The following is a 23,717-nucleotide window of genomic DNA, read 5'->3' on the forward strand; positions in this document are numbered from 1 at the left end:
AGAAGCCTAATCCTTTTAATCTTTTTAATACAAGTGATAATCTTAAAGTTAAGTATTAAACATACTCACCAAAGCTTGTTCTACTTTGATTTTAAGATTTATATGAAATTATTATTTTATTGGGTATTTATTTATTTTCCCTTTCTTGATAAATTACATGATTTAATTTAAATGAATAGCACTGGAAGCATTCGAGATACAATGTCTTAACCTTCATGACAAAATTCACTGATAGCCCCCTCTTAAACCATAGAAATGGAATTTGTTTATTTGCTGGCATGTTCATTTGTCCTTTTTAGTGATCTCTTCTAATTATTTTCTTCATTTGTCTTCATGTTCCTGGAGGTTATATGTTATTTTCCTAAGACACCTTTATTTTACAAGCCTTAAAATTTGTAGACATACATTCAGGTCATTGTTAAATGTCTTTAATGCCATAATTTGCATTTGTACTTAAGAAGAATGTTAGTGGAAAATTAAGACAAATTGAATATAATGATTTTACAAAGTCTAATACTCATTGATCCCTTACTATGTACTGGTCATGGTATAGTGCTTTACAGCATGGTTTTTTAATCTTTACAGCACCTGAGTTAAATACTCTTATTATTTACTATTTCAGATGTGATAAGTGAGACACAATAAGGTTAAGTAACTTTATTGATAAACAGGAGGCAAATGGCAGAGTTGGGCTTTGTGCCTGAGTGCTTAATTACCTCTTCTCTACTTGTGACATGTCCCACAGGAGTTATAGCTATACCTGGGGCCATTTAGAAATGTAAATAAAAGAGATTTAACAGTGCAACCCTCTAAGTGTAGAAAAATGGAAATTATAATGTCAGTTTATTTATAAAAGTTATAACTTTATTTTTTAAATTATTTTTAGTGTTTTAATAGTAGAACTAAACCAAATGTGAGAATATTGAGTAGGTCAGGGTTTGGGGAGCTCTTGAATTCTGGTAGTAGCTGGTAAAGAATCTGTGACAAATTTCACAGACTTCTATTATGGATAACCATCTTCCAGGCACCTAGCCCTTTTCTGGACTAGCGGCGCCCCTACAAAGAGCATGTGCAAATTTATTTTGCAGTAGACACTTAAGAAAGACACAATTAGAAATGCAAATAGTGAAAAAGAAATAGCTCTTCTGTAAACAAGAATTAGTCCTATTTAGCTTGTAAAAAATAGTTTCCAATGCCACTGAAATAAAAAGATGAAAAAGTACCTTTGTCACCATCATACTCAAACCAGTTTAAGGGAAAGAAAATGGAAATATTTAAGGTTGATCTCTATTAGTTTTCCATTCAGAACTAAAAAACAGATAAATTGTGCCTATAAATTCTTTCAGTCAATGCCTAGATTTTCTTACCAGAAAAAAAAAAAGAAGAAAGAAAAAAAGAAAAAAAAAAGTTTCCTCCCTCTCTTGTTCTGTGCTTACATTTAATATCCCAGAACTAAGGTTACTATTACTCCCCAGTAAATACTACTTTTACTACTCTAGATTAGATAGACTAGCCCCTGACCTACACATCAGCAAGAGAAGAAAAAAAAAAAAAAAAGCTAAACTCATTAAAACTTAATAAAATTTAAAATCCAGTTTCTAGATCGCCTGCCTTTCAAGTGTTCACTTGCCATGTGGGGATCATTGCGCCATATTGGACGAGACACAGAGCATTGTCCTCATCGCAAATGTTCTTTTGGATGTTGCCAAAGAGAGACTGGGGGCATGCCAGCAGTCATAGTCACTGGGTTGAGACCCCTTCTCCATCTCCAGACACATTCCCTAGACAATGTGGACCCCAGGATAGGCTCTCCTCCCCACCCCCGATCCACCTCACCTGCATTCCTGGAGGAGCTCTATGTGTGTGGTAACTTGACCCTGCATCTGATTCTGACTGAGAAGCCTTGGCCACTGAGGTACTGTCTCTTTGACTCAGTTTCCTCATCTGCCAAGCTCAAAACTGTTGAGTGAAAATAAAAATACGTGGATTAGAACAATTGCATATGAAACATTTTAAACCAAGATGAAATCCATGAACATCTGTCATCGTCACTAAAAATATAAACGATAATCATTAAAAAAACTATTACTGCCAAAAGTGCTGGAAAATTTTTTATTTGTTGAAAGGCTGCCTTGTTTGCATAGTCATCAGTTGTTTTGAATTCAATGTGCTAAAAATAAGTAAAATAACATTGATCACATTAACATTATTTTATCTATTTTTGTTTGTTTCTAGTTTTTATTTAAATTCTAGTTTTAACATACAGAGTAATATTAGTTTCAGGAGTAGAATTTAGTGATTCATCACTTACGTATAAAACCCGGTGCTCATCACAGGTGCCCTCCTTAATGCCCATCACCCATATAGCCCAGTTGAGTCACGATATTTCAAATATCATGAAATTCAAATCTACTTTGAAGACTGGGTTACTAAAGTCTGTGTATGACACTAAGTTTCCTTTCACACACTGCCTATTTTTATTCCCAGGTAGTGCTATTTATGAAGTGAATTATTTAAACTCTCCTCTCTATGCAGATGGAATGAATGCCTCATGGTGCTAGAAAAGTTTATTTCCCTAAGGTGTTTCATTAAATAGTGATGAAACAAGTAGTGTTAACGTGTTTAGTACATCTTTTTTACTTAAAAAAAAAAAAAAAGGGCTATAGGGGCGCCTGGGTGGTTCAGTCGTTAAGCGTCTGCCTTTGGCTCAGGTCATGGTCCCAGGGTTCTGGGATCGAACCCTGCATCGAGCTCCCTGCTCGGCGGGAAGCCTGCTTCTCCCTCTCCCACTCCTCCTGCTTGTGTTCCCTCTCTCCCTGTGTCTCTCTGTCAAATAAATAAATAATCTTAAGAAAAAAAAGGGCTGTAGAGGAGTCATTTCACTTATTTTAAGTGTTTTGATCTTAAAAGTACATGCATTCCTAGAGAATTTATGTGAATATGAAGTTCAAGGTCACATTTTTCTTGCCATAAGCCTTTTTTTGCTTAAAAAGTTTGCTGTTAAATATTGGAATTACTGGTAGATTTGATTGGATTTCTTGGTCTGTTTATTTAAAAGTGAGGAGTTTTACAGAGAATCCTTATATTTATCCTATATTATATGTCTTAAAACATGACTTAATTCATTTGTAAATATTTACTAGTTTCCAATAGTTACAGCCTTGAGATTCTAAATTAACTATAGTGTAAACCCATGTTTTAATTTAGACTCACTGTAGAAATTACTTAAACACTATTTGCTATACATAAATGATTTTATATAATTTTTTTAGGTTGGCAATTAATAACCTCTGTATATTGTTTTTGAGGGTATGGTGAATTTCCTGTTTCACAGTCTTATTAGAAAGTATGCATTAAGTAATAAAAAAATTTCTTTACATTTCCTTTTTTTTAACATAACTAATTATTTCAATAAATATTTTCAATTGGAAAATGTAACGTACATGTGAAAATTGTAAAGACCAGGACCACCATGCAGGTCAGGAAACACTACTGAAGCAAGCACGATGATAATATTTTTTAATATAATAAAATACCAATGTTGCCTTGAAAGACAAGTTTCCTAGTGCTTGGTTATTTCGGATGACACAGAGACCATCGGGATACTACAATAGTTTGTATATAGGATATTTTGTACATTTTATCATTAAAGAGTCAGTTTAAGATTTAAATCCATTTACTGATCACATTAGCAGAAGTATTAGATAAATATAAAGTCTGGGAAAATCTTTATTGGACATATAGCTCAATGTCTACACTAATAACTAGATGTCTATTTCAGGAAAGGAAGTTACAATTTTTGGATCTTTACCAAAATATTGCTCAGTTTTGATAATAATGACATTCCTTAAAGTTAAAAGCAGTAAAATAAATTAGAAGATCCTCTCGATAATAAACACATGGCTGATTCTTATTTTATTATTCCAAGATAATACAATTGTTTTGCCATCTTAATTGCAATAATTCCTACTCTGCTTTATTTAACAATCTATTTATTAAAAAAAACAAACAATTTTTTTTAAAACCATGAGAGTCAAGTATCAGAAAATTTGAGGTGGAGGTGTTAAATTTTAGAAAACAGTCCGTTTAAATAATTATACTTTTTTTAAAGATTTTTAAAATTTATTTGAGAGAGAGTGAGGGAGAGAGCATGTGCAGGGGGAGAAGCAGAGGGAGAGGGAGAAGCAGACTCCCCACTGAGCAGGGAGCCCAATGCAAGGCTAGATCCCAGGACCCTGGGATCATGACCTGAGCAGATGGCAGACACTTAACCAACTGGGCCACCCACCATCCCGTTTTATACATTTATATTTTGAATATAAAAGGCAGACATTGAAATTTGCCAAGTATTCTATAATTTCTATAAATATTTCCATAGAATATAAATGTTCTGTAATTCTCAAAGTGTATATCAGAATCCTAAAAGGTGAGAAATAAGATGATCTTGGTCATGAGAAGGTACATTGATTAAAACACTCTCTAGAGTATGAGAATTTGGAAAGAAAAATCTTAAATCTTTGAATTGTGGATTAATCAGATTTAAGGAGAGACCTTACGCTATTGGTACTTTTTCTGACCCTACGAGATGGTAACTGTGCTTCTTTCAGTAGCAAAATGATATGAAATTTAGGATAAGGAAGATGATTAGCATAAAGGCACTTACAGTAGTGTTTTATTATTTTTTTTTGTAAATGTGTTAATTATTTGAGCAATTTGGACCTTAGGGACACTTGATTTCTTTTTTTTTTTTTTTTTAAAGATTCTATTTATTTATTTGACAGAGAGAGACACAGCGAGAGAGGGAACACAAGCAGAGGGAGTGGGAGTGTGAGAGGGAGAAGCAGGCTTCCCGCGGAGCAGGGAGCCTGATGCGGGACTCAATCCCAGGACCCTGGGATCATGACCTGAGCCGAAGGCAGACGCTTAACCATCTGAGCCACCCAGGCGCCCCAGGGACACTTGATTTCTTTAGGACCCCTTTACAAGCATTGTTTTGTTGTTACTGTTATGTTCAGGAAAAAGTGCCACCCACGATAGTAATCCTAACAGGTTACACTTGTATGTGCTAAAGTCTTACTATTATTTTCTATTGAACTGGATTCATTAGGGCTGAGATCCTGAATAATTTGGTGTGGCCATAAGTATAAGGCTGTAAGACATGCGAACCCAAGTAACCTGCAACAATGGGGCTTTGTTGAGCAGGCATTTATACAATATATTTTCAGTGTATTTTAGAAACGTAGACATTGTGGTTAAACCCCTGCAAAATAAAAATGTAACTACTGTAATATATCTTTATTTACAAAGAATTCAGCTCAACTTTATAGCTGATTAGTGATGATATTCATGTTTAGTTTGGTATATAGTGAAATATCCATAAGGATGTAAGGAGGTAAATTAACATTTAATTAAATGTTAAGTCTGTTTTTCATGATCTCTAAAAAAATCAGATGGTCTTTCAGATTCTATGGGAATATATTAATTGTTGAGGAATTCATGATATCTTAAAACAATGAAGTCCATTAATGGATGGTTAAAATTTTTCAATGAAAATTTGCTGCCCCATAAATTCTACTCACTGGTGATAGTCCTGTACACTTGGGCAGTGATTGCATACCCCTGACTGTGCTAAAGTAGTAGGATATTATATATATTAGAAAACATGCAAAGAGAAATTTAGAATGGATGAGATAAAATACTATATAAAAGTTTTAGCATTCCAGGCTCCATCCTGGTGGATCTTCATACATACCACTTGCATTCTGCTTTGTTATCACTGTACTCAATCCATGGAATATAAGATAGCCCTCTGCAAACAAAAGCTTCTCTTTTTTGCCTATATTGTCTCTTTGACTCTCAAGTTTCTTCTATAATTTCTATCTGGTTTCTTGTCCATATCCTTACCATGAAGTCATGTTACTAATAATTTATCAGTTTTGTGTATCCTACAGAAAAACCATCTAATCAAACAGTGATTCAAGAATATGAGCTACAGTTAAGCCAAAGTAAGCTTATACAGATAGTACTATTAATTTGGGTGTGGTCATGATTCCTCATGTCTCCTGAATGAGTAAAAAAGTCTCAACTGACCTTATGTGTACCATGAAGGTATGAGGAACAAATAGCTCTTTATAAATTAAAAAATCAAGGATTCTTTGCCTCCTTTTCCAACATACACACACAGACACACACACACCTGAGAAAACAATCCTAAATCCAAGTGTTCAGGCTTTTATGTGTCAAGACTTGTATATTATAATTCTTGTCCTATGCATAGAATATATTTTTCCACCATAATTATACATTATCTTAATGACATTTGGAATAGATGAATATAAATAAGTAAGGCAAATCAATAAAGTTCACATACAAATTTTATATCCCTTGCTCCTCAAATAATATTTTTGACGAGTTACTATCCATCCAGTAAGTCCTGGACTCTTTGTATTCCCTTGGGAAATGGCACAAGGCCTTTTTGAATGTTAGATTATGCATTTGGATCTCTGATTTAGTGGAACAGTGTGTAAAAATCTCTCATAATCAGAACACTCTCCATTGGCTCCACATCTGAAGATTCCCGAGAGTGCTGTTTGTTCCAGTGAACATCTGGAATAGATTACATTCAGTTAATTGGCTCCAGGTCGAGCTTGTTACAGACAGTAGCTTGCAGTATAACCTATGCAATTCACTAAATCCACCCACTTTAGGTTAAATCACACCTACTTCTCTCTGTAATTCCTCCCAGATGCAGGACCCACACGTGCGCGTACACAACACACACACACACACACACATCCACATCCACTGGAAGGAAGATGGCAAAATATCAATAGATTGGCGGAGAGGTTGTTGGCTATACATTTAACCCATAAATTACCTCAATTAAAAGATTAACTATTGAATTCAGAGGATTGTTGGGAAGAAAAACAATGAATCAGGAACAGCAGATTATGGAGAGTGACTGTTTTATAGTAGAAAAATATTTAAAGTTAAAAAAAAAAGTTCCGGCAGTTTCAGGATTTTTGTTTTATTTTGTCTCTCACCCTTAGCATATGTAACAGCACGTGCATGCACTTATCAGAATGTCATGCAGCAAGGAAAACAGCACTTTGATTTTTAACTTATTTAACAGTATTAATGAGTTGGGTTTCAAGGAACAGTATGACTACTGTTCATTGAAAACCAAAACATCAATCTTCTTAAGTTATAGTGTTGGAGGCACAGGGCATGTCTTAGCGATTAATGATCAGTTGGAGGAGTAGATATCTCAATACATAGCCAAGGGCCATTAACCCCAACTGGTCATTAATTCCCAAGAAAGGTCTTGTACTGAGGTCATTATTGCTAATAAAATGCACACATGGAAAGTTCCCTCTCTTTTTGCCTGTGTACCTAAACATACATTCACATTACATGCATTGTTGCATGTCATGAAGAAAAAGGTAGTATTTCACATGTCCAGAAGCTCAGAAAAACTAAGCCTAATGAGAAGTTTAATACACTTAAACTCTATATTCAATTTACCTTTCATTTTTGGCAGGGGGGAGTGGGAAGTGGGAGGAAGGATAAGTGGAGGAATACACGTGTGTATGCCAAGGCTATGGATCTTCTGCAATCAGATACCCATATTCTGCTAACATGTAGATAGAGGGAAAAATGAAAGGAACAGGCAAATGGGATTAGAGTCACTGATGCATATGAATAGAATCAGCACATATGATCTAATATCAAAGGCAGTGTGGAGTAATGGCATTATCCGAGTCATAATACATTAGGTACCAGAATGGGCATGAGGCACATTTAGCAGTTAGGTCAAGTTCATCTCTCTCTTCCATCTTTTTGGATTATGCTATTATATCCCTTCTCTGCATAGCAGTCTAACCAAGTCTAAAATGCTTCTGGCTTTTCAAGAACCCTTAATGAGTTATCACTGTCTTCTGAAACTATCTCTTTTTGCTTTCCATTCTCCTTTCACTGTCCTCCATGAAACTGTCCTTGTCTTGCTTAAATCTATATGATACTCCTTTGAGCTATCTTCCATAGCATCCCAAAAATATCTTGATTTTAGAAATCATTTCATAGTGCTTTAATTATTTGTATGTAATCAACCACTTCTTTCAGAAAAGAGTCTTATCTTTTTCCTCATCTTAACAAATGGGGACTAGCTGTGATGTTAATGACTGTTACATATGTATTCTTGTACGTATGTTCTTATTTGCATGAAAGTAGTAAGTTTTTAAGGAGAACCTGTAAGTCAAAGAATGTATCTATTTTTTACTGGCATAAATGACAAATTCAAAAATTGCAAGATCCATTTCTTAAGAGATTGAGTAACTTAAAACTCACATAATTTAAAGCTAGTCCTGATGAATTTTCCTGTGGACCAGCTAAAGTGACTGTTTTGTGCCAGTAACAAACATTTTGTCCCACTAGCTTTAAAACAATACAGTTCTTTATTTTTTTAAGAATTTATTTTAAATATATTGTTTGAAGAACGACTTTATTAGGGTTTTATTTTATGCCTTAATGAAATTTTAAAAACTAAAATTTTCATAAAGTGCTTCTGATGGAATAGATCTTTTTGGTCAGAAGGACATTCTTGTTTTCTCTCAAATTATATCTAATTAATACTGCTCAAGGAATGTCAAGTAAATGTGAATAAAATATGTAATATGTGGCATATTTAGTACAATATTCTTTTTTTAAAGATTTATTTATTTGTTTTAGAGTGAGCAAGCAAGCATGCATGAGCGAGGGTGGGGTGGGAGGGGGTTGGGACGGGCAGAGGGAAAGGCAGAGGAAGAGAATCCTCAAGCAGACTCCCCGCTGAGTGTGGAGCCCAACTCCATGCTGGACCCCAGGACCCTGAGATCACAACCTGAACAGAAATCAAGTGTTGGACGCTCAACCAACTGAGCCACCCAGGCGTCACACTTAAATGTGTATCTAAATTACCTTGATTGTTTACATATGTAGTAATTTTCTAAATCAAAGAATTAAATATGGACAGATTACACACAAGACAGAATAGTTAGGTAAGTCCTATAGGTATCTTTGAAGATGATAAGTAAATTATTATAATATAAAAATATTTATTTTTAAAAAATAAATATATATAAAAATATAATTTAATAAGCACTCATATTCAACATTTCATGAAGAAACATAAAATTTGCAGTGTCCTTAAAATGTTTGTCAAGTATAACAATAAATCAATACATCCCTAAATTTTATTTTACTTCATTTTCCTAGATTGATCTTAACTTCTGAGATTAAAAGTAGCTAGATCCTTGATATGCATAAATATTTACTAAAGAGCTGATCTTTCATAACAAAGTTCACTTATATTAGACCTTCTCTTAAAACTAAATCAAATAGGTGCTCCTGGGTGGCTCAGTAGGTTAAGCGTCTGCCTTCAGCTCAGGTCATGATCCCAGGGTCCTGGTATCGAACCCCACATCAGGCTCCCTGCTCACCGGGAAGCCTGCTTCTCTCTCTCCCACTCCCCCTACTTGTGTTCCCTCTCCTGTCTGTCAAATAAGTAAAATCTTAAAAAAAAAAAAAAAAAAAAAAGAACTAAACCATATAAACATAGAATATTTTGATATTAAATAAGTAGAAAATTACTTAAAGTATAAGACTTTTTTATTATAGCTACAGCTATTACCAAGAAAGCACAGAAATTATTTGGACAGAAGTTAAAGCAGGTACTACATCTGGAATCTTGCCTGGACGTAAGCATAGCAAGATCTTTTCTGTGGTCTATTTCTTAGAAAGACAGTGATAACTTTGTGGAGAAAGAAGAGAAGTTGAAGACTGCAAGAGTTGAAGATCACGTGATTCTACCATATTGAAAAGCACCCAAAGACTTAGGGTTTTAAGAGGCCAACTCTAGCTAAAGTCCTGACCACATATTTTTATCTACTTCTTATCTGCCACGTGACCTTGGGAGAACCATTTAACTCTATACCTCAGTTTCCTCATCTGCAAAATGAGGTAAATAATTATCCATCCTTTATGGCTATAGTAGCATTATTAAAAGATAGACTGAGACATATTAAAATTTTAAGTTTTTTTGAGCAAAAATTGGTTCCAGTCATATAGTGCCAAACTGGAAGTGGTTAGCAGTGCTTTGCCTTCAGGAGTCAGGGACAGACTTGTGTGGAGAAAGTGCTGAAGCAAAGAAAGAATTAGCTGTAGCCTAAGGCCTAGTTGGTTGGTTGTGGTTAGTTATCCCTAATGTTTTGATTTTGTGACTTTGAGGCATTTATAGACTTAGATTTCCATTTGCTTAAGGAGGCCACCACCTCATCAGAGCTGCCTGAGTCTAATGGCCTCCTTGTTAATTTAAAAGCATTAAGTCATTTCATTTATGGAAAGCACTTTAAAACAAAAAGTATCTGGTACATATAAATATTCAATGACTATTATTTGTAATTATTATTATATGGCTTAGTTTGAAATATGTGTTTTAATTTATTCCATGTCTTAACAAAGACAACTGGGGCACCTGGGTGGCTCAGTCAGTTAAGTGTCCAACTCTGGCTCAGGTTATGATCTCAGGGTCCTGGAATCGAGCCCCACGTCGGGCTCTTTGCTCAGCGGGTAGCCTGCTTCTCCCTCTCATTCTGCCGCTTTCCCTTCTTGTGTTCTCTTTCAAATAAATAAATAAAATCTTAAACAAAACAAAAACAAAAAAAGACAACCAAAGCTTGCATCATCCCAGGCCTAAAATTTGTAGTGGTGGCCCTGACCTAATCATTCCTAATTTTTCCAATTTTAAGTAGTCTTTTTATTTTTATTTTTTTAAAGATTTTATTTACTTACTTGAGAGAGAGTAAGACAGCACAAGCAGGGGGGAGTAGCAGAGGGAGAGGGAGAAGCAGGCTCCCCACGGAGCAGGGAGCCTGACACCGGGTTTGATCTCAGGACCCTGGGATCATGACCTGAGCCGAAGGCAGATGCTTAACTGACTGAGCCACCCGGGCACCCCTTAAGTAAACTATTTTTTTTAAAGATATTTTTTAAAATTTATTTGACAGAGAGAGACACAGCGAGAGAGGGAACACAAACAGGGGGAGTGGGAGAGGGAGAAGCAGGCTTCCCGCTGAGCAGGGAGCCCGAAGCAGGGCTCGATCCCAGGACCCTGGGATCATAACCTGAGCCAAAGGCAGACGCTTAACGACTGAGCCACTGAGGTGCCCCTTAAGTAGACTTTTAAAACATCTTTATATCAGAAACAAGAAATTAACTCCCTGAAAATAACAGCTTTTATTTGCTTTTGCCTAGGAATCTTTTTCCTCGGGGATGATATGGGGATAGAATGGGCTTCTACCGGTATTCTTATCTAAGTAAAGAACTCATCAAGTTAGAAAGAGTTGGTTCCTTCTGCATTTGTGTTAGAACAAACAAGCAAACTTTAATAGAGGAAGAAATGCTAATCATCATAAATAGTTGAAATTTAGTTATGACTTGATCTCTGCATCTGTGTAAAGGCAGACCTGAATTTTATTATTCAACTCTGATTTCTTTCCTTTGTAACAATTTGCAAGATAAACAAGAGAGAAGGAGCAATTATTTTTTAAAAATCTATACACATTCAGAAAATTATGATTTAGTACATTTAGGAAAATCTACAAACTGCTATATTAATAGCTATTTTCTTATTTTTTAGATTAACACCCTTTGAAAGAGGACATTGTTTTCATCATGACTGCTAATAAAAATGAGAGACCGAAGTCCAGGAGCCACAACTTTCACCTTTTTCATGCCTTGATGATACTAAGCATGACCATGCTATTTCTTCCAGTCATTGGAACTTCTAAGCAAAATATTCCACGACTCAAGCTGACTTACAAGGGTAAGTGTGTAAATGTTTTTCAGATTGTCTTTTTGATTACTGTATTTCTTTTATTTAGAAATGCATACTGACTTCAGTGAAATGTTTATAGTATTGGCATCAGTTAATAAAAATATTATTACAGAACAAAACCCAATTGTTTCTTATTTTTGTGAGGAAAATGGTGCCAAAGGTGTTCATGTACACTTTTCAGCTCATTATTTACAATGATCAACTACTGATTAGCATAATTAGGAGATTTTGGTCTGTTGGTTATAATCAGTTTTGTATTAAAAAAAAAATCAATCCCTAAAAATAGAAATACATTAATTTCATATGGTTTATACTAATTATTTTATCCCTAGTTCAAGGCAATTTATATTTAAAAACAGTAAGATATCTTTAAAAAAATTATCACACTAAGATACCTTTAAGATTTCAAATGTATACATATTTATTATTTTAAAAAGACCCTGCGAGGGCGCCTGGGTGGCTCAGTTGGTTAAGCGACTGCCTTTGGCTCAGGTCATGATCCCAGGGTCCTGGGATAGAGTCCCGCATCGGGCTCCCTGCTCTGCGGGGAGCCTGCTTCTCCCTCTCCCACTCCCCCTGCTTGTGTTCCCTCTCTCGCTGTGTCTCTCTCTGTCAGATAAATAAATAAAATCTTAAAAAAAAAAAAAAAGACCCTGCGAAAGACTTGAAATATAGAGATGAAAAACTATTTAAGAAATGAAATCTGCTAAGCTAATTGTTTTTAAATGTTTAAATTAATATAAAAGTAAAGTTTATATGAGTTATATTTAGTCAACTTATGTATGTGTATGTTTGTGTGTATAGATAGACATATTCACAGAGAGAGAGAACGGGCCAAGTTTTATGCTTAAAGATCTTTTCTTTTCTTTTCTTTTCTTTTCTTTTCTTTTCTTTCTTTTCTCTTCTTTTCTTGGCTTCTTTAATACTTCAAGTAATGAGAGGAATGTAGGAGACTTATACTCCTTTATTCTGAACTTGGGAGGAAAAAATTATGCCTGCAGTTTTAATATCCTCTGATCTTTAAGACAAGTTACTTTCTGAACTCAAATGAAATATCAATAATAAAACCTAACTTGATGTCGAATGTAAGTGGAAATGGAATTAGCATTATACAATCCATTACACATTTCATATGTTGGCTTTGTTTGGAATTTATATCTCATGAATTAAAGAGTTAGGGCAATGTATTATTTTTGAGTTCTTATATTTTTCTAGGATTTTTAAAACAGGTGAAAAAGGAAAAACAGAATGTTGCCTCTGTGTGGTTGAGGGGAGGATTAACAGGCAAGACATATGAGGGAGAAATTTCCGAGATTATGGAAGAGTTCTCTATCCTGGTAAGGGATGTGATTACTCAATTATGTGGATTTTTCACAACCCGTCATATGCAAAAGTCAGATTTGTTCATTTGCCTGTATTCAAAATTCACCTTAAGAAAAGGAACAGAAAACAAATATTAAACTCCAAACAATGAGAAAAGGAGAGAGAAAGAGAGATGCAGCAATTCTGAAATTAAAGAGGTTGAAGGGAAAAAAAAATAAGGGGAACGCTCTCTGGTTCCTATGATATAATGAATAACATTAGAGCATTGCACTGATACGTGTGAACAATGCAAAATAAATCAGGCTCGCAAAGACACTTTAGTAGTTACCAGTCACTGATGATTCATTATGAGTGGAGCATTGGTATAAGAACTGTGTGTTGGGGCTCCTGGGTGGCTCAGATAGTTAAGCGTCTGCCTTCAGCTCAGGTCATGATCTCAGGGTCTTGGGATGGAGCCCCACATCGGGCTCCTGGCTTAGCCGGGAGTCTGCTTCTCCCTCTCCCTCTGCCTTTCCCACTGCTCATGCTCTCTCTCTCTCTCTCTGTATCTCTGTGTCTCAAATGAATAAATAAAATCTTAAAAAAAAGAACTGTGTGTTGTCCTTTCATCCTCACCACCACCCGGTATGGTGGGGATTATTATCATCCCCTTCCCTTACGTGAGGATGTGGAGGTACTGAGAAACTGAGATATTTGCCAAGGGTCTCAGATTGGGTCATGGCTCAGCGCCTGAGTCAGCCTCATGCTGCATAGGGCCCAGATGCCTGATCCTGTTTCTTAGGTCCTGGTCATTAGCAGTTCTTCCTTCATGCACTTAACGACCAGAGTGAACTTTAACATTTACAGAAGCACCATGCTTGTATTTGACTGATGATATAATTTTCAGTTGTCAAAATTAACAGAGTTAAGAGTTGAAGAAGGACACATGCTCTATTTAAGATCACTGGGTGGCCAAAAGAGATCTACAGACTTGTAAGATGTTGTGCCTTTGGATAAATGTATGGAAAAAGGTAGATTATCATTGTGATCATTTGAGTTCATAATCATAATTTCATACAAGTGACTGTAAAATATTAACCCCAATGTGGTAAATTGATCATTGGAAAAATAAATCAATCTCTACAGATTGAGAAAAACATCATTAATCATTCCGTACAGCTGTTACTAGTTAGTTCATGTAGTTAAAGGTTTTTTTGTTTTGTTTTGTTTTGTTTTTGTATGAATGTGTTTTTGGACTTGGAATCAACTCTATGAGTTCAAAATCTTGTTTTAGTTATTTCTGTATCGACTGTCACTCCTCTCAGCATCTAGTGCTTATACAAAAAGGGAACTGGTTAATTAAGTGCTGGATTAAATGCAGTAAGAACTATTCTTTTGATGGTTCTTATATTACACTTTCTCAGTGTTGTATTTTTTAGGTTTTTCTCTACATTTAGGTAATTTACATGTCAAAGTCTGGTAAGCAGTAGCAAAGATTGAATGCAGGATAGGAATTACAAATATCTCCTGACCCACCCTCAAAAGATACACACACACACCCCTATGAGTTCCCCATAGCTACCATTAGCTATTAATTTACAGATTGTATGCTAATAATAGAGTAATCATCTTTGCTAGGAGAAGTATTCACAACCCTTACAGGGCACTCCTCTTTCCACTTTAAAGAATACGGCATCTTCTCTTTGGAAATCATCTGTTGAGCCCTACCACGTCCACATTTCCCATCCACTTCCAAGCATGTGAACAGCTTCCCTGTCCACCTTGTCTATATCGTATCTGAAAGTTTTGGAGGAAAGTAGGTCAAATCCTACTATTTTTAAGTGGGCTATTATGGAATATATAGTTATGACATACAAAATCCCTACCAGTTTGGGGTTATGGTGACAAAAAGTGCCTGGATACCACATTCCTACTTCTGAGATAATGATCGTAAGTCTCTCTTGGCATCTTCCTTCTTTCCTGATCCTGAGTAATGAATTGAGATCAGCCAGTACCACCCATTGCTTAGATAGCTTTGGAAGAGTCTTAAAGTTTGTGCTTTGGGCATTAAAACACTGCCAGAATGTGAGGTTAGAAAAATCAGCTAAAGTGAAAAATTAATTTTGTTTTCAAAAATAATTTTTATGGTCACAGACTTAGCTTTGTTTGCTTTGCTTTCCGTGGTTCATGCTTCCTTAGATGCTGACCAGAGATGCAGCCAGTATCAGTAGATTTGGCTACTTTGAACAGCTGCAAGATTATTTTGAGGGATTTCTTAAAGGCCAACAGAAAATATAATAACCATTTTATGCAAAGAATGCTCTTTGATAAAGACTTAGTGTTGAACCTCTGAATCCACAGGAGCTTGTTTGGTTCTATTGTTTTGCAAAGAGATTTCCCTTCAGTTGCATATTTTGAATTCTTGCACATGTGTGCATACTGAATCTGTTTCTTGAATAACAAGGAACCTTGAAGATCAGAATGTTCTATATTTCTGGATTTCATGTTTTAAGTTTATTATATATATTTTGCCCTACAAGGTGGGCTTCTCACAGTCATGTGGACAGTTTATACTTCAGATGTAATAAAAGTAACTTTTGAGAGATGACCTATTTCAGTCCCGTAGTAGTGTAAACATTCTGTATTTCATAATCATCACAAAGGAACTCATATGGGTTAAGGATATTTATTCCCAGGAATCATTAATATCTGCAAGATTATTTTTTTGAAAAACCAGAAAGTGACATAGGTAACATAAAGAGGAAATGGACAAAAACTTTGGAACAGGAGAAAAAAAATGAAAGTTAACTAATATACAAAGTCTCATTTCTTATGATGAATTGTAGGGTTTTTTTCATATTTTTTTCTTTTTTGCATAGTCTCTTTAGCCTTTCTCTTTCCTTTCCTAATTTTAGATTTTAATACTAATCTACATGTGAATGGCTTATTATATATATATTACACATATGTATATATAGGATACATGCATTTGCATATATCTCATACATATAGTCTTTTTTCTTATCACATCCTTTTGAACCTGGCATAAAGAGAATTCAGCTATCAATTCCATTTGAATATTTTCACCCTAAAACTCTTGCTATCTCAAAGAATCACAGTAAACCCATAAAACACCAGCTTGTCAACACTGAACTCCCACATATTAGACATGAGGAAGGAAACTAACCCACTTAGTAGTTACCATATAGTCACCCATCCTGCAAATATGTATGGAACAACCACCTGTTCATTAGGCCCGAGAAAAGTCACTGTTCTCTTTGAATTTCTTGTCCAGATAAAGAGACAAAGAGCAGGTAAACAAATAAATGAATATCATCTCAAATAGTGGGAAGTGCTATGAAGAATATAAAACAAGTGGGCGCCTGGGTGGCTCAGACGTTAAGCGTCTGCCTTTGGCTCAGGTCATGGTCCCAGGGTCCTGGCATCAAGTCCCACATCGGGCTCCGTGCTTGGTGGGGTCTGCTGCTCCCTCTCCCACTCCCCCTGCTTGTGTTCCCTCTCTCGCTGTGTCTCTCTCTGTCAAATAAATAAAATCTTAAAAAAAAAAAAAGAATATAAAACAAGAGGGTGACAGGCTCCAAGGACCCTACTTGGACTTTATTATATCTATTTGAGGATACCCTGAAAACCATTGTTTTTGAACCTATTTTTTAGATAAGAACCTCTGAGACTCAGAGCCTGAAGGCCTTGCCCCAAAACAAGAAACATATATTAAGTGGCAAAATTAAGTTGTGTGTTTTTATCTCTGTAGTTCAAGGCCCACACTTTTGCCACCTGTTGTCCCTGAGGGAACCATTATTCAGAACACAGATATCAAGATACAAAAAATATATATAAGTTTTCACCATTACTTTTTTGGCAATATGTTCTTCTCAATAACTATCAAAGTACTATTTTTTGATCCTCCAAAAGTTATATGTATTTTCATAGACAAGAAAAACTTGAAATCACCTTTAAATTTTTTTCTTCTATTGTATAACTAAAACAATGTATTTAATAGAATAGTTCTTTGTTTTGTTGGAATCTTCTGAGAAATGAGTGGATTAATCTGTATATTTTTGTTTATTTATAAATTATTTAGCTGTGAAATGCAGCATGTGTCTCAGGAAGAGATTCGTGGTTATTTGACTCATGTAACTTGTTTGATTTGACTAGTCTAACATTAGTTCTATTATCTTGATTCAGCATGATGTAACAGTGAAGAAAGCCAAACTGCTTAGGTTTTAACTGTTCCTACTAGTTGTGAGATACCTGGATGCTTATTTTCTGTGCTGCCCTTTTCTTATTTGTAACACAGTAAGTGTAACAGTAAATCTAAATGCATTAATTTATTCAGTTCCAATCAGGATATTGTTAAGGTGTGTTGACCCATGTAAAGCACCTCTAACTGTGTTTGGCATAGTAAGCATTTAATAAATGCTATCAATTATTATTTTTTGTGAAATGTTATTATTTGCTCCAAGTGAATGGTTACAGACCAAAGGTTTCCTTCTGGAAACAATTTGAAAAATATTATGTAGCTCCCTCTTGTTTATAACACATATTAAAATTGCTTCCACTTACTCCCAAAGCATTTTCTACTAGAGTTAGTTTCCTGCAGTTAAGTACCACCCACAGATTGTGAATTTATTAAAGGTATTTTCCAGTATTTTTACTGTTGTGGTCTTCTAGTAGTTAATAAGCCCTTACAGTTAAAAAGATCATTGTTGGCCTTGGTAAGAGTAGTGTCTTTGATTGCTTGATAGCCCTCAGAGTGGGTTAAAATGTATCGTAAAATCACTCAGGGTTTCAGACCACATGATGAAATCTAAAGTGGGCATTTTTGTTGTCAAATTCATGGGAGAAGAAGCTGGCTTGCTCTGAATACCTCTCCCTAAGTACTTAGTGAAGAAGCATTATCAATCTTATAGTAAGCATTTTCATGTAATACATGTATTTTTCTATAAAGCAAGTCATTGATGGTTTAATTTTGGTAAATGTGCCATATTTGAATGGAGTCACTTGTTTTCCCAGATGTATTTTCTCTAAACTGAGGCTATTCAGTTGGGCTTCTGTGGTTTTAAGAGTTCAAGGATAATCTTATTGTGTATGAGATATTTAACTGTAAACAGGTAATAACAATAGTTTCTGAGTGCCCATTACATTTCTGGCCTTGTTCTGGCAACAGGGGGATATATCAGCAAATAGAAGAGGCAAAACTCCCTGTCATCATGTGGTTTATATGCTGATATAGAAAGGCAGATCATACATAAGTACATTGCATAGCAAAATAGAAGATGAAAAGTGCTATGGAGAGAAACGAATCATGAAAGTTAGCTAGAGAATGGTGGGGGTATGGTAGTCAAGTGTGGTGGTAAGGAAAAGAACTCACTGAGAGAGTGATGTTTTCACAAATACTTAAAGAAATTGCTGTTGCAAATCATGCAGATACTTGGGAAAGCAACATTCTTTGGCAAAAGGAACATCAGGGGCGCCTGGGTGGCTCAGTTGGTTGAGCGACTGCCTTCGGCTCAGGTCATGATCCTGGAATCCCGGGATCGAGTCCCACATCGGGCTCCCTGCTCAGCGGGGGGTCTGCTTCTCCCTCTGACCCTCCTCCCTCTCGTGCTCTCTGTCTCTCATTCTCTCTCTCAAATAAATAAATAAAATCTTTAAAAAAAAAAAAAGGAACATCAAATGCAAAGGTTATGAGGTGAAAATGTGTCTGCCATGTTTAAGGATCCTAAGGAAGACAGTATGGCTGAAAAACAGTTGGATGGGGGAAAGAAGTTCGACTAAATCAGAGAGTTAATAAGAGGGGGGAAAAAGATTAGATCCTTCCACTGTTGTCATTGTTAAAACATTGGCTTTTAGTCTGAGTGTTATGGAAATCCTACTGGAAAATTTTGGCACAGGTGACATAATCTGACTCATTGTTATAGGATCATTCTGGTTTCTGTGTTGTAAATACACTGAAAGGGAGAATTCAGGGAAACAGACATGTTGTAATAATGCAGGTGAGAAATGATGGTCTGTGGGCCAGACCAGTTGCAGTGGAGGTAGGAGAAGAGGATGATATGTAGGTAGAGCCAATAGGACTTTTTGATGGGTAGGATATGAAGTAAAAGATAGAGGGGTCAACTCTGACTCCATCTTTTGTTCTGTTTTGTTTTTAACTTAAGGATGGAGATGCCAATAATTGAGGTGGTGAAGACTGTGAAAGAAATAGATTTGGGGGGGAAAATCAAGTGGACATATTTGCTTGAGAAGACAAGACTATTGGATGTCTAAGTGAGATGCCAGGAAGGCATTTGAGTATATAATTGCTAGAGTTTATGCAACATATCATTGGAGATATGAATTTGGCAGTTAGCCTATAGAAATTTTTAAATCCATGAGACTCTATAAGATAACTGAGGGATGTAGAAAAATTTGAAGGATTGAGTTCTGGGATTCTCTCAAGCAAGGAAAGTAGAGAAAAGAAGGATGAGCATCAGGGTGAACTGAAAAGAAGTGCCCAGAAAAATAATGTAGGAGAAAAATCAGGAGTTTTAGTGCACAGGAAGTCAATGAAGAAAGCAAAGGAAAAGAGATTATCAGCAGTGTCATATTCAGCTAATGTGTCTTCAAAGATAACAAGTAAAAATTAACATTAAATTCAACAACAAAAGTTCACTGTTGACCTTGATAAAGGCAGTGTCTTTGAGTGTGGGAGCCATGGCACAATTAGGTTGGATACTAAAAAGCATGGGCTCAGGGGCTGTAGACAATTATAGATAATTCTTTCAAGGGTTTTTCCTGTAATGGAGACATGGGCAGTAGTAGTTGGAAGGAAAATAAAATCAAGAGATTTTTTTTTTTTTCATGAAGTAAATAACACCATATTTATATTCTAGTTAAAATAATATAGGAGAGAAATAATCCATGATTCAGGAGAGATGTGGGATAATCCATACCTTACTAAAGAAAATATTGATGAAACTCCATTCTTTTCTCTAAAAACAGGCTACTTTTATGTATTTTATTTTATTTTATTGTATTTTATTTTATATTTTTTAGGTAGGCTCCTTGTCCAGCGTAGAGCCCAGTGTGGAGCTTGAACTTAAGTCTGATGCTTAACTGACTGAGCCACCCAGGTGCCCCAGGCTACTTTTAGAACAAATATTAATGAAACTGGCTTATTTTGCATATTGAACTCTTATCTGGGTCATTGTCAGTGTCAGCTATTGTCTAGATGGAAAGAGAGGTCAAAGAGATAAACTATGTTTAAGGAGGAATGTGTTCAGTTTGGTAGAGTGATAGTTTTTTTTTAATAAACATTTTATTTATTTATTTGACAGAAAGAGAGAGAGCACAAGCAGGGGGAGCAGCAGAGGGAAAGGGAGAAGCAGGCTCTCTGCTGAGCAGGGAGCCCGATGTGGGGCTCGATCCCAGGACCCTGGGATCATGACCTGAGCCCAAGGCAGATGCTTAACCGACTGAGCCACCCAGGCACCCCGAGTGATACAGTTTTTAAGTAGTGTATATGTTAAGAAAATTGATAAAGATTTGGAAAGAAAACTCCAGAAAGGTGAAATAATAATCCCAAGGTCCCGTAAGAGATAATTAAAAAAAAAAAACAAAAACACTGATCCAAGTCTCCTGCTTTTCAGGTCAATGGTATTTATACTACAGTTTGTCTGCATCTAACCCTATTAATTTGTAATAATTAAAATCTATTTAACACTGTATTTGAGCACTGTTCTAAACATTGATTGTGGAGGTTCACAAAGTGATGGAAATTACACAATAATGTAAGATACAACATACGATGTAATATTACCATAGAAATATCACACAAAAAACGTTCTTGGAATTAAGAAGATAATATAAAAATCACTGAGGTCTACAAAGTTCAGCAATGTCCTCTGGGCAGGGTGAAAGAGAAGCAACATCATGAGACACTTTGGTTGTCTTTGGCTATGCATAAACCTGGAGGGGACATTAGAATGGTCATTGCTTAAGTAAAAACAATTTTTTTTTCTGGGATTACACCCATCATCTCTTTTTCAGTTAAAAAAGTTCCTTTTAAACAGATGTTATATGTGGTTTATTAATTCCATAAATTATTAAGGAGATAAAATTTTGTATATGCAACTGCTTGTTTTAGGACTTCACTTACCTAAAATTTGACTCTAATTCCTTGCGTCTTATTAAAGGAATTTTTACAATGAGATTCTTTCAACACATGTGTAAAAATAAAAATTTAAGGTAATTTTAAAAATGAATGTCTTTTGTTTTTCATAGAAAATTTGACAAATTGCCTCTCTGCTTCTCAAGAACTAGTAATATATATTTTGCACTTTTGTAAGAGTCCTTTAAACATGCTGATTTAATCCTATTAATTAAAAAGAGGCATAAATTAGAACTAAGTGCTTTTTTACTTCCAAAGAAAGATACTCATAAAGAGATTTGTTTGACTGAAGTCACAGTGAACCAGACACGGTCTAGAAAATAAGATAAATATTTCAGTAATCCCAGTGGCATGATGAACTGGAAGAAGCAATAGAATTTGTCTGTGTGTACATTCCGTAAAAATGTAAGTAGAGTGTTTTGAAAAAGAATCTTGTTTTTCTAAGTAAATGCTAAATTTTCAAATATAAAATATACTGTAATAGTTGACGGGGCTTCAAGTCAGAAGACCTAGATGTTAGCTCTTTCTCTGGCATGTACTGTTCATTAGAACGATGATTTGCTCTTTCCGATCTAGGTTTTCTCATCTGGAAAACAGTGGTAATCCTCTGGTTTTCCTTGAGGATCAAATTAAAAGAGGGAAAGCTCCTTGAATGTTACAAAGCACAAAATGAATTTTATGACAGGCTTCAAAGAGAGTCAAACAATAGGTTATTGAATTAATTGATGTAAAAATGGAAGATCTTAACAAATACAGCTATTTTTAGGCAACTCTGGGAGGATTTCTGCTGCTGCAAGTAACAGGAAATTTACTTGAAAGTCAAGAATAAATCATTATTTGTCATTTTGCATCTTCCTTCCAGGTTAACGCATATTAAGTATATGTATTTCCCTTCTTTGTAAGAGAAAACTGAGGGCGAATAGTTCACACGTCATTGATTTAAACTAAGCAGGTCATTTACCACTTATAGCAATTAAGTTAGTTATAATTTAAGTTAGGTTAATTTAGAATAAGTTAGGGATGTGCAGATTTGACCAACGTAGAATTGTAAAGGAAAAAAAACACAATCTGGCCATCTTGCATAAATTAACACATGCCTGAAGTGTTTGCAAGGAACTCTAGTGTGGAGAAGAGGGAATGGTCCAGCTCTTCTCTTCAGTGCAGTGGGGTCACTTTGCACTTTAGCTTTTCTACTGCAAATTTGGTTCAAGGATCCGTAGCATCAGCATAATCTGGGAGCTTGTTAGAAATGAACAAATTCAGCCCCTCACCCTCTTCTAAATGAGAAACAAGAATCCCAGCTGATTTGAAAGCATGTTAAATCCTAAGAAGCCCTGTTCTAGAGTGTTCTGTTTCAGACCTCCTTCTCTTTCCCCGCCCCCCACCCTCCACCCCCAAGCATTTGGAGATAACAATAGGAACCTTTAATGACTGCAAAACATTAGAGCCACAGTTGGGTCTCCTAATGGCACATTAACCTCCCTAAATTATTAATAAGCCTGTAATAAATTCTGATTTAGATGGAAGGTAGGTAAACCAACACACATAAGAATCACTAGTTTGTAAAATTGTTAGTTAAGTGTTTATTAGACTTCTTATGTACAAGAAGTGGTGATGAATTACAGCATTGATTTAGACATTATTCTTATCTGCAAGGGCTTCTAGGTTTTTTTTAAGGGACAAAATAATTGCAAATATATTAATGCCATAGGATTAAGACATTTTTTGAAATGAATGCCATTGAAGAATTTTGAATAAGATTGGGTATGAAATGGAACTTTGAACATTGGACCAAACTCAGACTTTATTGAATGAAGTATATATTGGCATTGGAGGATTTTGGTCATGAAATTGACCTAACTTAATTGTGATTTAGGAGGAAAAAACAGAATAGACAGCATCATGTGGTAGAGATTGGTGAGGGAGGAGGGCATAGAACAAAGTTGTTTATGAGCCAGTTATAGTAATTTAGAGAAGGAGTAATAGGGATCTTGGCTTGGCTGACAATAGGAATAAATATTTGAGAAGGAAGAATAGAAGATTTGCATGATCAAATATGTAAGACTAAATTTAGCTGGATGTTGGTGTGAGGGAAGTGAAATAGACTTAGAAGTACCAATTATTTAAATACAGGAAAAAAGAGTAAGGGACCAAGGAAGGAACACTTTAGGATTCTGATTTTTTCAGACTGGGAGCTAAGTCATGTCATTAAGTCATTAAACTCAGTAAGATCAGTTGATTAGGGGAAAACGACAGTATGAAGCAGGCTATTGGAAATTCTGAACTGTGATTTGAGAGAGGCAGTGTGGTTTTAGGTGTCTATTTCAAATTCATCAGCAGAGATCTAGCGATTTGTGAGACAAAAACAAT

General features: G+C 35.5%; 1 protein-coding gene across 4 annotated transcripts in view; it reads left to right on the forward strand.

Moving 5' to 3' along the window:
- The window catches only part of SEMA3D (semaphorin 3D), a 271,318-nt gene that overhangs the window by 56,674 nt on the left and 190,927 nt on the right, over positions 1-23,717 (forward strand). For 3 of the 4 annotated variants that reach the window (XM_064575343.1, XM_064575344.1, XM_045864789.3), the window contains exon 2: positions 11,675-11,860. In XM_064575343.1, the coding sequence (XP_064431413.1) occupies positions 11,710-11,860 (151 nt within the window). In that variant the 5' untranslated portion in view covers positions 11,675-11,709. Of the gene's footprint in view, positions 1-9,773; positions 9,997-11,674; positions 11,861-23,717 lie in introns of all 4 variants that reach the window. The other variant, XM_064575342.1, reaches the window with a different exon arrangement.

This window comes from Mirounga angustirostris, unplaced genomic scaffold, assembly GCF_029215605.1.
Source record: "Mirounga angustirostris isolate CCGP_5_RB_7025 unplaced genomic scaffold, mMirAng1.0.hap1 SCAF_12, whole genome shotgun sequence".
In the NCBI taxonomy this organism is placed as follows: domain Eukaryota; kingdom Metazoa; phylum Chordata; class Mammalia; order Carnivora; family Phocidae; genus Mirounga; species Mirounga angustirostris.